Here is a 15,419-nt window from a genome sequence, read left to right on the forward strand (position 1 = left end):
AAAAAGGAATAGCATCACCGCTGCTCTGTTGAAGCTGCTGTGAGCCTATGAGTGTGATGAATTCTTTTCAATGTTTGGTTTTGCCGTAATGAAAGAGCGGGAAAAAAAGGTTCGCGCTTAAGTCTCCGATCATCCAAATCAGTGATCAGTTTTTCTTATAGTTCCTTGTAATGGTGGCAGCAGCTTTCAAAGTGGCGACTAATAAAACAGTAGAATCGAGTAGTGGGAAACTTAGCTTATGACCTTTCCCTAAAACTTGATCCTATGATCCAAAATTATAGTTAAAGTCTGTGGTTTTTCGCACTAAGTAGACTTAAAGAAGAGCACACATGCAGTGCTGCTTTTTCATCCCTCTTTCTCAGCAAGGATGAACTAATTGTATTTATGCAGAGAGTTGTGGGGTGATGCATGAAAAATTGCTGCCATATCCACAAATTGATGTGATGTAAGAGGCGCTTGCTCGGAGATGATTGCACAACCCATGAATCTTCTGTGTACATCTACCACCATCAGATATATAGACATCACAACGTTAGTATATATACCAGCACCATCCGTTTGCATGTTTCTGCACATACCCCATACTCTGTAGTATAAAGCTGTGCATTGCTTGCAAATTTTTTATGCAGTCATAACCATTTCGCACAAGTGCCTATGTTTATTTAGTAGTGACATGATATCTGCCATATCCATGACGATAATAGTGAAGCATGTGTTGGGGGTCCCCATCATATTTATCTATTTAAAAAGTATGTTTTTGTGTGTACCCTGTATACCCTGATAAAGGCAGGCTCTCAACTTTGGAAGAAATAAACATTTTCTCACGTTCGTCCATTGTTTGTCCCCGTACACACACACACACACACACAGATATATATTTATATATGTATACATAAGTATATGTATAGGGAACGAATTAGGTAAGCTTGCCCCCTCACCCGTCAAGTAGTTGGTACGCCACTGCATGGTGTGAATTGAAATCACCACACAGTACTATATCGTTTCTGCATGAAGCTAACATGATATCAAGACATCTCGTGTCCTGAACTCCTGCCGGAAAGTATACATTTGCAAAAGAAAAAGGGGAGCAGTCTGGTAGTGTTATGTCTAACCCCAGAATTTTGCAATCTGTATCTATCCACTGATACAATATCTTTGCTCTGTGACTAAACTTTGTTGATATTGAAAAAGCCAGACCGCCACCTCTACTCAGCAGATCCAGCCGCATTAATTGATAGTTTTTTAGGTAAAACGTTTCACTCTTAGCAAGCTAGTTTTCCTGAATAGCAATTATGTCTGGAAAATTTGTGAATAAATATATTTACATCTGCAATTGCCGACCAAGTAGACCGGCAATTTCACTGCAGAATTTTTAATGAACCTATTTTGATGCTAGACCAGCAGTAGAAAGTGCCTGATCTAGAATATCTTTTTTGAAGAAAATATTTTTTGATAGGTCCTCAAAGAAATCCTTCTTTGACAGGTTTTTTTTTTATTTTGAGTTTTGAGGAGGCTTTTTTTGAAGGAGAAGATCCGTTACGCTTCAGAGTCTTTTTGAGATTCTGTGTGTGTTACCGATATGTAAAGTCTTCTGAATCATCTGTTAAGGGTTCTGACTCAGCCTGAATAATATTTTTAAAAGGTTCTGCTTTTGGAGATACAGATTTATGATTAACTGTCAGATTTTCCTCCTCGTTACTTCTTAAAATCAACAAAACCTGTGAATCCAGATTTTGCACAGAAACTGTACCAATGATTTGGCTCAGTTGTTGAGATAACATGTTAGCCAAGGCTTCAAAAAGAGTAGATGCCAAACGCTCCATTGCCTTTTCAGTAGACTTTTCAATGGCCTCTGTTATCGACTGTGCGAGTGATGCATCCATAGCAGCTATGTGCCGGGACGTTACACCTGCGTAACCTTTCGATCTTTCATGCATTTCTGCAACCGCCTCCCTTCTAGAGCAATGCCTATGTTCTATCATTTCTAAAACATGCAGTTCTCTCTCTTTAGCGGCACATTCAAAAGACTTTGCAGGGTGCGCTTCAGTACACAAACGTACAGCACTTCCGCATTCATCAGACTTGCAATCGCAGCTGTTATGACTCTCACGCACAGACGACATCTAGCGCTTGATCTGCATCCTTTTATGCGGGGGCCAAATTGCTAACATTTCAAGCGCTGCAATGGTTTCGGGGAAAGTGACTCTACTTTGTAGATTAGTGGTCATGCCTTAATTTCTGTCGGTCTGGTTCTTACAAAAGTTACAATAACTGATTCATTAGGCGATTTCTTGTTATCAGTCATTCGGGTGCACCAATAGACTGAAATTGCCCCAGCTACAGCAAATAAGTTCAGAATTTTTTGAGGTGCCAGACTCATATCTAACGCGGACTATATGCCCTTCATAAATGTAATATGAGCTGGAATCAATGGGCTCACCGACTGTGCAGCAAATTCAGAACAATTTAGAAGCTCTCAGATGCAATCCTGGTCTGCAGAGCAGCGCAGGATACCCCCTCGGCCGAACTAAGGAACCTCAGTAACCTTCGGGTAGGTCTAACAAAAAAGTACTTAAATTTTGCTGGCTCACGTCTTCTAAAATGATGAGAAGAATCAAGGGAAAAAAGTTAAATATTAGAAATGGACAAATAGAAGCTATAGATGTAGAAAAGGAATGAGATAATTTCAACAAAAATAAATAAATAAAGCAAAATGGAAAACATCGAGCAATTTAGGAGTAATGAATTCAACAGCTTGAATTTCTTTTAACCTTTAATAAACTCCTGCAATGCCTCAACAACTTTCCCGTCATGGTATTCTATAGGGACAAAGCCCCCGAAGAAAGTGCATTTGCTGTGTTTAACTCCAATCTTAGGAGATAGAAGGTGCCACCTAATGTAAAGAAAACGTGCATATCCCTCGTTTGGGTGGCTAGCCACCCTAACCTCCTCTTTGCTAACTTCAGGATATATATTCCATCGAAGAACCATTGGTTCGGCATTTCACGGACCACGAAGCAGTATATATTAATGAAGGCAAAATGGAATGCAGAACTCAACAAAAAATACGAGTTATAACCAATAAAACATGGTATATATTGTACACATGCATTGTCAGTCACTTACGAGCGGGCGGGTGATTTTGCTTTGCCCACTTGTTATGATTCATTTCGTTGAGATACGTAGATTCTTTTGCTATCACCTTTTGTTTAAAAGTTTGTTCTATTCCTTCATTCCTGCCTTGGCGGCCGCATTTTCAATGGAGGCGACAATAGTTAAAAAAAAAAAAAACCCAAAAGTGGTCTAAACTTCTGAAGCCCTCCTACGAGGTCCCTCAAAATTATATCGTAGTTTTGACAATTATTATTGAGATTTCTTTTTGTCTCTATTTTTTCTTTGGCATTATATGAATTTTTTTACTTTTCCTTTATTTATCTTTCCTTTTCTCTGTGCTCATTCTCTCGCCCATCCGAGTTACAGTATCCCACGCTAGACAAATCGGCACACAGCGCACATGTTCGGGGAGCGTAGCAGACGATGAAGAGGAAGAAGAGAGCACTCTCCGGCATGGTAATAATTTTTAAAGAAAAACTGGGGGTTTGCAACGCTTACACAGCTCCGATGGTAAAAAGAACAAAAAAAAAAATGAGGGAAATGGTTTGGGCAGCTTATTTATGGTCGTCGGCAGGATTTTCTCTTGGGGGCTGGATTCCGGTGTTATGGTCCCTAGAATACTGTATACTGTATATTCTAGGGACCATACCAGTGTTGCATCGCAGCTTGAGAGCAGCAAGTGTCCCTTTTTGCACACCCCTGCTACAGTGAACTAGAAGGTTCCCTTGCCGACGACCATGTATCCAATGGCATTTTGATTTTGCTCTGCCTCCTCTCAATGCACATGCTTCCGTTGCTTTTTAACGAATGAATTAATCTATCATTTCTTTGTAGTTCCGACATGTTGATTTGTTTCTGTCGTAGGCTACCTAGCTGTTGGCAACAGCAAGTAATTCATTATATTAAAAAAAAAAATCAACGCAGTTCGTGAAGTTGTAAAGAATCGCAAATTAATATTACCGCTATGCGCTGGCGTACCAAGAGAACGCATCGTTAGCACGTTCAGATGACACCCTATTGTGCTAAATTATAATATACTTTTCTGAAAAATAAATGTATCGAAAATACTCCTCAGCAAGATATTCGACGAGCTTAATAATCATACATTCCACGAATCAAATATCAACTGCCTCTTGTGGCGGCGCGCTGTAACCTTTGAGCATGCCTCCGAGACAAACAACGTTCGTGGCTTTTCCTCTTTTCATCCTACATGTGACAAGTTGTGTAACTTGTGTTGTATGGAATAAATAGACGGATTATGCCACGCTGTTCTTGGCTGATCGTGCAAGAAAAAAGCCAGATAAAATTTGAGAAGTGATTGAGAGAAATGGGGGAGAAGCGTTGGGCTAGGAAGGTTTTCAGCTACTTGTACATAAAGAACGTCGATACAAAATGGGGAAGCGAACCAGGAAATTGACTGGTAAATACTTAGAAAACAGCAGGTGGCCAAACCAAAAAGAACTATCGGTTAAGAAGAAAGTGAAGGAAACGGAGACTGACATGTGGATAATTGGCATGATCAAGAAGTTCGCACTAGAGATCTACGGAACTTTTAAGCAGGAAATTGCCAAGGAAAGGGTCTATGATAATACTCGGTGTAGTTTTCTACTGTTTGAGGCCAGGACGGGAGTATTGCGAACCAAGACATATCGGGCCAAATACGAAGGGGTAGACATAGTATGCAGTGCGTGTTGAGAGGAAGGAGAAACTGTCGAACACTTGATAATGTTCTGTAGAGGGCTTCACCCTATAGTTCAGGATGATGGCGCAGAGTTTTTCAAAGCACTGGGGTTTAGGGACAGCGAGGGCAAAATAGACTTTAAGCGGGTAGACTTAACTAGAAGGAGGTTATCTGATTGGTGGCTAAAGTCAAGGCACAAGTGAAAATTAAACCCTTCACTGCAAAGTACGAATTCTCAGTCTCACTATTCAAAGGAAAAAAAGAAAGATAAATTTAATGGTTAGTTCACTAAGTATTACGGCTAGGTGGCGTTAGCCGCCACCCGATTTAAAGGGTACAGCCTGGTAGGTGTTCTGTGGTATAGCCACATCCATCCATCCATCGTGGCGCGCGCACCAAGTCATTACCGCACGGAGGAAGTGCATTACCGTCATTCATATTCAGTATGGCAGGCGATGGTGCTTCGCTCTCTTTGGAAAGCATTTTGTTGCGCCTGCTTGTCCCTGACACTGGTATCATTGCTCAGGTATATATATATATACATATATATATATTTTCGAGCTATTCTAGAATCACCCATTAGTATGTCCTAACGAATCAACCGTATAGATATTTCCTTTTGGTGCGGTTAATTGTTGTAAAGCACACGAGGCACATGCCAGGCGCGCATGTTACACGTGCTCTAAAACAGGTGAAATAGACAGTTAAATTATAACCAACCGCTGCTCCATTACTGTGAAAAAGTGTTCTACGGTCTTTGCTCTTGCTCAACAGTTGACAGTTGATATTGTGCACGTATTTGAGAAGAGTGAGCCGGCCGTGCGCACCTGCCTTCCATAAGATCGAGGGTTTCGTTTCCGTGGAATAAGCGAAAGTGAAGAAGGCGCCCGGACGTATATCTTCTATTTACCTATTAATTACTTTGCATAATAATTAAACGCTGATCTGATGTTTTGTTATCCACACACAAATTATTTGCTTGATTTCTAATTAAGGCACTCCTGAGCACTTCGTTCGCTCATTCGGAAGGGAAAACAGTGTTATTTGCGCATTGTTTTAGTTTCAGTTATGCTGGCAAGTTCTGTGTAGAGACCAGCAGCCTGTTCTGACGTCTCTCGGTGTGTGTTTGTGACTTTATATTAGAACCTAGGCTCATGTGCAATATATCCTATAAAAAGAATGTCAATTCACACGCGTTTGCTTCAGAGGCACTTTTTCTATGCAAGCTATAATGTAAATTTTGAATGCATCAACCGGCCTGCTTTGATTTGTAGAAATGTTGACTGTTGTTGAAACATGCACCGAGACTCTTCATTCTTAGGTTATAGCTTGGCTGTACGCTTGCTTCATGCACATACAAGCACTGTACCAATGTTACATGACCTGGTGCATAGACTGCGTTTCCTTCATTTGCAACCTGTCATCGGAATAAATTCCAGATTGGGTGCACCAGTGTGGGGCATGACAAAAGCATTAAGAAAAGCAAGGAAAGTTAGTCATGCTTAGTGTTGTACAGCCAGACTTAAGGGTGTGGGTTCGATTCTTGAGGTCCATGCAGTGAGGGGGCAAAATGAGAGAGCACCTGGGTGCTTAAAATAGTTGTATGTTAAGGAAACACATGTGGTTGAAATTAATCTGGAGAAGTGTTCTGGTGTAAATCTGGTGGTTGGCTTCAAAAAGAGCAATAGATGTGACATTCATGCTTGAAGCACCCTTTGACGAGCATATATGGGAAATACCGAGTCTCCGACATGAAGGAAAGTGAAAATTTCAAAGCTCGTTTTCCTTGGTTAGACACATTGTTATCTGTTAGTTCTTAGACATGTGATGTACTAATGGTTGTTGTCACTTGTAAATGTACCAAAGGTGCTGCTCATTGGTATTTTGGCAAGGATTGTTTTACTTGCCTATTCAAAGGCCAGAATGGAAGTGTACATTGAATGTTATAAGCTTTGTGTTTTGCTGCATGGTACAAAACATGGTGAGAGAAATTTAGAGTTTTGTTGTGCAATAAAATGTTTTCCGAGCACAGTCACAAAAACAAAGTTCTGAAATGGCACATAGTTCTATGTGAGCAAACTGTGTAGGATGAGTGCTATAATTTTTTCATATTAACTTTCATATAGGCAACTCAAGAGCTCAAAGTAGCATACAGAGATCCCAATATTGTAGAGCACCTTTGCCATGCACTTTGCAGCTCTCGGAACATTCAGGTAAGCCCAATTCAAGATCACACTGTTTTTCTTTATGAGAATAGGATATTTGTTATCTTCCCCGCCGAGGCGTCTGCTTACGCAGGCATTTGGTGTGTAGCGACACCACGGACCCGAGCTTACAGGGTGTTCCGACCTCTCCCACGCCTAGCCGTGCGTGGCTTTGCCGTGTCCGTGGAAAAGGCGATCCTGGGGGTTAAGCGGACGATGGGCGATTGGACATTTAAGGCTCCCCGGCAGAGGCAACACACCCCTTTGGCCCCAGCTTCACGTAGACAGCACCCCTGGGCTGACCCACTTAGGGGAAATCTGCAGTCGCCTTTTCCTATCTCTCTCCCCCTAATCTCATCTTTATCTCTCACTTTTTATCTGTCCTGTCATCTTCTCTTATCCATTTACTTCCAAACTTCCTGGCGGCGAGGGTTAACCCTGTGTAGTTACCCAACCTTGGGTAGTTATATTTGGTTATAGCGGCGATGCATGGCTGGCGTCTCCAAGTGTTTACTATTCAACCTTGTAGCGTCCCCTTGTTGGGCTCGGTGATGGGGGTACACCATCGCCGCTGAACTTTACCCAATCTGTATGGCCAACTTTTTCCCCCCTCTCCCTGATCGCCGCCCTAAAAGGTGGCGCACCGAAGAACAGTTCCTTTCATCAAAACCAAGGCATTCGTTCCCCAAGTTTTATGTTGTGCATTTTCAGAAAGAAAACAAAACAGTGCGAGCAATCTCACCTTTTCTTGTCTCAAAGACACTCACTGAAGCAATTGGTTCAGGGTATCGTGTAACCAAGTTGGGAAGCGGCGACCTCCTTTTGGAGGTTCGCGACAAGATACAATACGACAACTTATCTAAACTAGTAGCGTTTGGGGATGTCCCAGTTTCTATAGGCCCCCACAGATCCCTGAACAGAGTCCGGGGTGTCATTTCTGATGACGACCTTCTTGGATCATTAGAGAGTGAATTAGGTGGAAATGTTGTAGGCTCCTGTGCTCAGATTTGGGTGCACGTTATAGAACCCCAGGTGGTCGAAATTTCCGGAGCCCTCCACTACGGCGTCTCTCAGAATCATATGGTGGTTTTGGGACGTTAAACCCCACAAATCAATCAGAGAGTGAATTATTGGAAGGCTGGCAAGACCAGAATGTAGTGAAGGTTCAAAGAATAGTCATACGATGAAACAAAAAAGGAACACCAATGAAACATAATTATCACCTTTGGTACTAGCGATTTACCCGATTCAATCAAAACCGGCTACTGCGATCTTTGTGTCAGGCCGTACATACCAAATCCTTGTAGGTGTTTCAAATGTCAGTGCTTTGAACATGGGTCGCAAAGCTGCAGAGGGCGCGCTACTTGCGCAAACTGTCGCTCTAACGAACACCCATTGGACGATTGTACTGCTACAGCTCGCTGTGCCAACTGCAGAGGAGGCCATCCCGCCTACTCGCGATCGTGTCCATCGTGGAAAAAGGAAAAACAAATTGTGGAACTTAGTGAAATTCAATCTGTCTTTTCAAGAGGCGCGCCAGCGTTTCTCTCTCCATAACAAGCACTCCCCTTCCTTTGCAGATGTGACGCGCCAGGGCACCGCATCACATCATTCCGCGCCCGCGCTGTCACACAGAGTGTGACCGCAGACGCGCCGTCTGCACCCAAGACTGGAGTAGCCTCTGCTGCTCCGCCTCCAGTTAAACAGGTTCAGCAGACTTCAGAGTCTGCCAAACCACTGCACCTGCAGATAGGTCCGAAACTCCTGTGAATGTGCTTGCTCATCAGGCACCATCCGCCACTTGGCAGGAGGTGATGGATACAAGTCCCACTCCTTCGGCGCCTCAGATGTCACAGGATAGGCGCAACTCTTTGGAGGGCGCCCAGAAAGAAAAACGTCAAATTACGGGCTCCAAAAAGGCCCTGTAACCTGAAGTAACACTTTTTGTACGCACAGCACCACACATCTTTAAAATGACTCATATAATACAGTGGAATGTCAGAGGAATGCTGAGGAACCTCGAAGATATCCAAGAACTTTTATACAAACATCCACCAAAAGTGCTGTGCATGCAGAAAACACACCTAAAATCAAGACTCACTAACTTTCTACTCAATTACATTATCTTTCAAAAGGACCGAGATGATGCTGTCGCCTCATCCGGTGGTGTTGCCATAATAGTTAATCAAGGAACAGCCTGTACACATTTACCCCTTCAGACATCCTTGGAAGCAGTAGCTGTCCGAGATGTCATCTTCAACAAATTGGTAACAATTTGCAGTATTTACGTACCTTTACATCATTAACTGAATAGACACCTATTTCAGTCGCTGATCGATGAACTTCCAGAATCGTATCTCGTCCTAGGGGACTTTAATGCTCATACTAGCTTATGGGGTGACTCTCTCTGCGATGCGCGAGGCTGCCTTATAGAACAGTTCTTTTTCTCTTCTGGTGCGTGTCTCCTCAATCGAAAAGAGTCAACATACTATAGCCTGGCTAATAATACCTACTCATCGATAGACCTCAGCATTGTCTCTCCATCGCTCCTATCGATACTCACATGGAAAGTCGTTAATAATCCTTACGGCAGAGACCATTTTCCTATTATTTGATGTACACTAACATCATCTGAATGTCCCGCACATGTTCCCAAATGGCTCATAGAAAAGGCCGATTGGGACCAGTTGTATAATATGGCTAGCTTAAGTTGGACTGACATATGCGGTTCTAGCATAAATGCATGTGTAGAGTACTTTAGTGCTTTTGTTATTGAAGCTGCGGCTAAGTGCATTCCGTAAACATCTGGACTACCCAGAAAACGGCGTGTTCCCTGGTGGAACAGTGAGTGTCTCAATGCGCGCAAACAACAAAACAAAGCATGGAAGCGTCTTCGAGACTCCCCAACCAGCGAGAACCTTATTAATTTTAAAAACATCAAGTCACAAGGCAAGAGAACGTGTCGACAGGCCAGAAGGGAGAGCTGGCAGAAGTTTCTATCTGGCATCAACTCATATACACAAGAGGCAAAAGTCTGGCACATGGTCAGTACTGTAGTAGGGCGAGAAGCACATCCTCTTCCTCTAGTAAACACACAAGGCAATGGTTTGGAAGACCAAGCGAATTCCCTCAGTGCACACTTCGAACAGGTCTCCAGCTCAACCCATTACAGTCCGGCGTTCCAACGTTACAAAGTAAGAACAGAAAAACAAAAACTAGAACGGAAATCCACATATAATGATGGATACAATGAACCTTTCATCTTGGCAGGGCTAGAAGCATCGCTAAATTGCTGTAACAAGACCACCCCATGCTCTGACCGTATAGTGTACGAAATGCTGAAACGTCTGTCCCCGGAAACCCCAAAACCCCTCCTTTCCTTGTATAATGCTGTTTGGTTTTCCGGAGAGATCCCTTCCGCCTGAAAAGAAGCCATCATTATTCCGATCCTTAAACAGGGTAAGGACCCATCTTCAGCATCAAGTTACAGGCCCATAGCATTGACGAGTTGCCTGTGCAAGGTTTTTGAGGAAATGATAAACAGGCGACTGATGCACTTCATTGAAACAAATAGCCTACTTGACCCATACCAGTGCGGGTTTCGGGAAGCTAAATCCACTACTGACCACCTTGTCGGTATTGAGTCAATAATTCGTGATGCTTTCATTCACAAACAATTTTTTCTTTCTGTGTTCCTAGATATGAAGAAGGCCTATGACACAACGTGGCGCTTTGGCATAATCCGAGACCTGTCACGCGTAGGTGTGCGGGGCAGAATGTTGGCAATAATCGAAAGCTACCTGTCTGATCGGACATTCCGTGTTCAAGTGGGCACTGTGTTGTCCCGTGTATTTGTTAAAAAAACAGGAGTACCGCTAGGAGGCGTATTGAGTTGTACACTATTTATAGTCAAAATGAACTCCTTGCGCCTCGCTATACCATGAAATATGTTTTACTTTACATATGTTGATGATGTGCAGGTTGGTTTTCAGTCTTGTAACCTCTCAGTGTGTGAACGTCAGTTTCAGTTAAGTTTGAACAAGATCTCTCAATGGGCAGATGAGAATGGCTTTAAACTGAACACGCAAAAGAGTACCTGCATCATATTCTGCCGGAAGAGGGGCGTTCATCCCGATGCTGAGATTGACCTGCATGGTAAACGTCTGGCTGTAAAGTCTGAGCATAAGTCTCTCGGCCTAATATTGGACGCAAAACTAACCTTCATACCATAGATACATGTCCTTTACATACTACTACAAAGTTAACGCAGACGAGGAACATCTCACTCACATCATAATTAATCATGTGTCCAATGCTGCCTTGTTCAACAACCGTCCTTCACAAAGACAGCCCTACTCGCTCTGTGTGTGGAGCCTCGCTGAGGAAACAGGCATGCCTCTTCTAGAGCACCGGCTGATGGCTCCCGCAGCATATCCACCGCCGTGGCAGTGGCAGATAATTGACTAACGTATCCTTCGTGGAGGTTACTAAACACGCACCTACTGCACACATCCGCACACACTTCTTCGAACTTCAACATAGATACACTTGCCCGGAATTGATGCGTCAAAGTCCCGTACTGATGTGTCCTATGCAGCTGTTGGCCCATCCTTTTCAAAATCCGGTATTCTGCACCCGCAAACAAGTATCTTCACTGCAGAAGCCCATGCTATATCTGTGGTCGTCAAGTGTATCAAGGAATTAAAATTGCAACGTGCGGTTGTGTACACAGATTCGCTGAGTGACGTAATAGCTTTGAAAGCGCTGAAAAAACATAAAAATCCTGTCCTTATATCACTTTACTGTCTTTTATGCACAATCTCTGCCCTCAAATGACAGGTTGTGGTGTACAGGAAACGTAGTGGAGGATCAGCTGGCTGGGTCTATGCACGACCACGCACCCGCTAATACATCCCTGGCCGTCACTGCAGTTGACATGAAACCCTTCCTATGACGGAAACTCCGGGCGTTCTGGCAACGCCTGTGAGATAGACAAACAGATAATAAATTGCACGTTATCAAACCGAGACTTGAAAATTAGTCAACATTATCCAGGTCCCGCTACACACAAGCCACACTTACAAGACTACAAATAGGACACACTCACTCAATACATTCACACCTTTTGTCTGGTGGCGATGCGCCATTGTGTGAAAGATTTAGAGAACAACTTACGGTTCTCCACATCCTTCTGCAGTGCAATGAGCTAGATGCCCTCAGAAACAAGCACTTTTTACTTCCCTACTGACAGCAGCTGCCGGTACATCCGGCCATGCTCATCGGTTGGGATCTGCTTTTTAAAGTCGAATCACTATTTGCATTTTTAAATGATATACATAGCTTTCGACCCATATATCGAGCTGATCTGTAGCACGACCTCACTACTGAGGTCCCGGCTGCGGTGGCTCCATCTTCAGCATAGTTTTGTCACGACATTTCGCTTTTAAGTTTCACTGTACATATTTCACGCCACTGTCATGCTTTTAATACTTCTTTGTTTTTACCCGCTTAAGCGCGAGGAATTTTAAAGCCCCTATACAGCCACATACCGTATCATTGTTCACATCTTTTGTCTACTGAAATGGCGCTCTTTGGGCATTAATTGGCCCTTGAGCCATTAAGCCCTACACATCATCATCATATATGTTATCTTCAGAAAGGTTTGCTCTAAAGCGCCTGGCATTTATTTCGTACCAATTGCAAGCGCTAAGACGGTGTATCTTGAGCGAAAGGAGGCATCCTTTCTAAAAATGGAAATCGAGGCTGTTTAGCATTGTGGGCATTTTGTAATGATCGAACTGCCCAGTTTTTCTCCACTTATTGGTTCCTTCTAATTTTATAACTTATGGACTAGTAAGACAAACATTTACTCTGTAGAAAGGGAAGCTTTGAGGTTTAGGTAATCTTTTGCCATGACACAGCAGATATTCACCAAAATATTTCTCTGTGGCCAGTACTAAGTATAATGAAAAAATTGAGCAATCCTGAGGCAAATGAGCTCTTTTATCTACCTTGTTTGCCTATACTGATACCCACCACATAGGTCTAGTGGTTAACGGGCTCTACTACTGACCTGCAGGTCACTGGTTCGATCACGTTTGTGGCGGTCACATTTTCGATGGAGGCAAAAATGCTTGAGGCCTGTTTATTTAGATTTGTGTGCACAATAAAGAACCCCAGGTGGTCGAAATTCCTGGAGCCCTTCATCATGGTGTTTCTCATAATAATATGGTGATTTTGAAATGTTAAACCCCAACAATCATTTATGCATGTACTAATGCACCATATGCTGCCTGTAGGTGGTTGCTGAACATAGCAAAAGCTTGCTTGGCTTGCTTGTGCCATGGGCTGTGTTCATGTTTTTTCTAGTGTCTTTTTCATGGAATCGTGGCTGTGTGTTACCGCAGAGTTGTAAAGTCGCATCAGAAGAGGTGTGACCTTTGTTTGCCACTTATACTTAGCCCAAGGTATTAAGCTTAAGCAGGTGAATTGAGCAGCACAAGTACAAAGGCCTTGAAATGCTTTGTTAGTTCTATGAGGCAGCCGAAGTTGCCACTAGCATAGCATTGCACTTACACACACACAATTATGTGTTCTTTATATATAGGTGCGGCAGTACTCCGCAGTGCTCCTGCGGAAAAAGCTATACCGCTTTAGGTCCTGGAAGAAGCTTCCATTAGAGATGCAAAATGGGTAAGCTCATGGGGCTGTTTGCTACTTGAGTAGTTTAGAATAATTTGTATACTTTGTATACTTTTGGCTCAAAATAACCAAGCTCTCATGATAGAAAAAAATCTTCTTAAATAAATTTTTTTTTCCACATAGATGTGAGCCTTCAATTATACCTTTAAAATGCATTCTTCTCAAGATTCATTTTCAGGCAACTTCTTGAACTTGGACATGTTTTTTGTACTTCTGATAGCCCGACTGTGATAAAATTTTGCCTACATATTCCTTAACATGTGAAGGGTGCAGCTATGTTGTTTAGAAATTGATGTCATCTATATAATTATTAGGAACTTAAAGTAAGCGATAAGGGTGGGCAGAGGATTCTAAGAATTCTCACATTTTAATTTTATGTCTATTAAAATGTATTATGTGCATTTTCTTGGTAGTTATTTACATTCTGCAGTTAGTGTGAAGCCATATGAGCGATTAATGGCTAGAACCATTAAATATTGATGGTATAAAAAGTTTGTACAAAACATCTATACTTTACACATGTTCATGGCAAAAAACGAAAACTGCGCAACTTTTTTTTATTAAATGTATTATTTAAACTAAATAAATATTGGAAATCAGCATAAAAGCTTATATATGATTCAAAAATTTCATTGCCCTTGGTAAACAATAATGAAACTTTTTTTTTTTTTAATCGCATCTCTCCTTTACAAGGCCTACAAGCTTTGATCAAGCCAGAGTGGTGCACCTGAATTAAAATGAGAAGGCATTACTTAGAATTTTAATGTGAAATAAATAATTTCAGATGTTTATTGGATCTTGTACCATACATTGCTGTTTCTCTCAATGTGTTTGACTTGCCCTTGGAGGCATCCTTCCTCACCACTATTCGAAGTAGCAATATGGGGGTTAGAGTAGGATTATGTGTCCCAGTTGATGGTATGAGTCTAAATTGCTGTCACCCTTTAACTCCAAACCGTTTTGATGGTTTAGTAAGGTTACTCCCTTAAAATAGTTTCTTTAGTTGGTACTGACTTTTTATCTTGGTACTGACTTTTTATCTTCTTCCTGTTGTGCAACAAAGAAAGTTGAGGCATATGAAGTAGATTCCACTTAATGAACTTTGTTGGTTATTCATCATTTGAAAAAAGTCATCTAAAAAAAGAACAAAAAGTACAAGAATGCTATAAGAAATTTTGGGCATCTTGATAATAGTTTCTTCAGTCTGATAACTCAAAGCATTCTTACGACGAGTAAAAGCTTTTCTGTGAAATCAGAGACGGGGAAGGAGTTATTTCTGCGTCTGTGATTTGGGCAAGATTTCTTCATTTGTTGATCGCTGTGAGTGTGACCAGCAGGCAGGTGTAGGCACTAAATGGTATGATAGATTTTTGTGGTTTATGCTGAATGATAGTTTTCAGGATTGGTGTGGTTTCATTAGGTCTCTGTGTTGATAAAGGCAAATAACAATTTATGCCGAAGTGAAAGCTCAACGTATGAGGTCTAAAACGGCAATATTATCAGCAGTGCCCTACTTATCGAGAATTAAGCTAAATTTATCCCACGATGTAGACCATGAATTTTGGAAATGATCCCGATGGCGTAACAGTATCCAACTACAATTAATCACTAGTAATCAAATCAGTTACAATAAAAAAGAACCTTCCATGCATCAAGAGACATAATAAAATGCTTATTTTCTATTTCTGTTTGATTTATGAAAAGAAGAATCATCTGGC

At 41.9% G+C, this 15,419-nt stretch overlaps 2 protein-coding genes across 7 annotated transcripts in view; one reads left to right on the top strand and one right to left on the bottom strand.

Annotated features, from left to right (window-relative positions):
• Window positions 1-4,906, bottom strand: part of LOC119187395 (uncharacterized) — a 90,382-nt gene extending 85,476 nt beyond the window's left edge. For 2 of the 5 annotated variants that reach the window (XM_075878614.1, XM_075878610.1), the window contains exon 1: window positions 3,127-4,473. In XM_075878614.1, the coding sequence (XP_075734729.1) occupies window positions 3,127-3,169 (43 nt within the window). In that variant the 5' untranslated portion in view covers window positions 3,170-4,473. Of the gene's footprint in view, window positions 1-3,126 lie in introns of all 5 variants that reach the window. The other 3 variants (XM_075878612.1, XM_075878611.1, XM_075878613.1) reach the window with 2 other exon arrangements.
• Window positions 4,907-5,098: 192 nt separating this feature from the next.
• Window positions 5,099-15,419, top strand: part of LOC119187392 (importin-4) — a 227,334-nt gene continuing 217,013 nt past the window's right edge. For both annotated transcript variants that reach the window (XM_037435539.2, XM_075878604.1), the window contains exons 1-3: window positions 5,099-5,321; window positions 6,922-7,008; window positions 13,607-13,692. In XM_037435539.2, coding sequence (XP_037291436.2) covers window positions 5,241-5,321; window positions 6,922-7,008; window positions 13,607-13,692 — 254 coding nt within the window. In that variant the 5' untranslated portion in view covers window positions 5,099-5,240. The remainder of the gene's footprint in view (window positions 5,322-6,921; window positions 7,009-13,606; window positions 13,693-15,419) is intronic.

This window comes from Rhipicephalus microplus, chromosome X (assembly GCF_043290135.1).
Source record: "Rhipicephalus microplus isolate Deutch F79 chromosome X, USDA_Rmic, whole genome shotgun sequence".
Classification (NCBI taxonomy): Eukaryota; Metazoa; Arthropoda; class Arachnida; order Ixodida; family Ixodidae; genus Rhipicephalus; species Rhipicephalus microplus.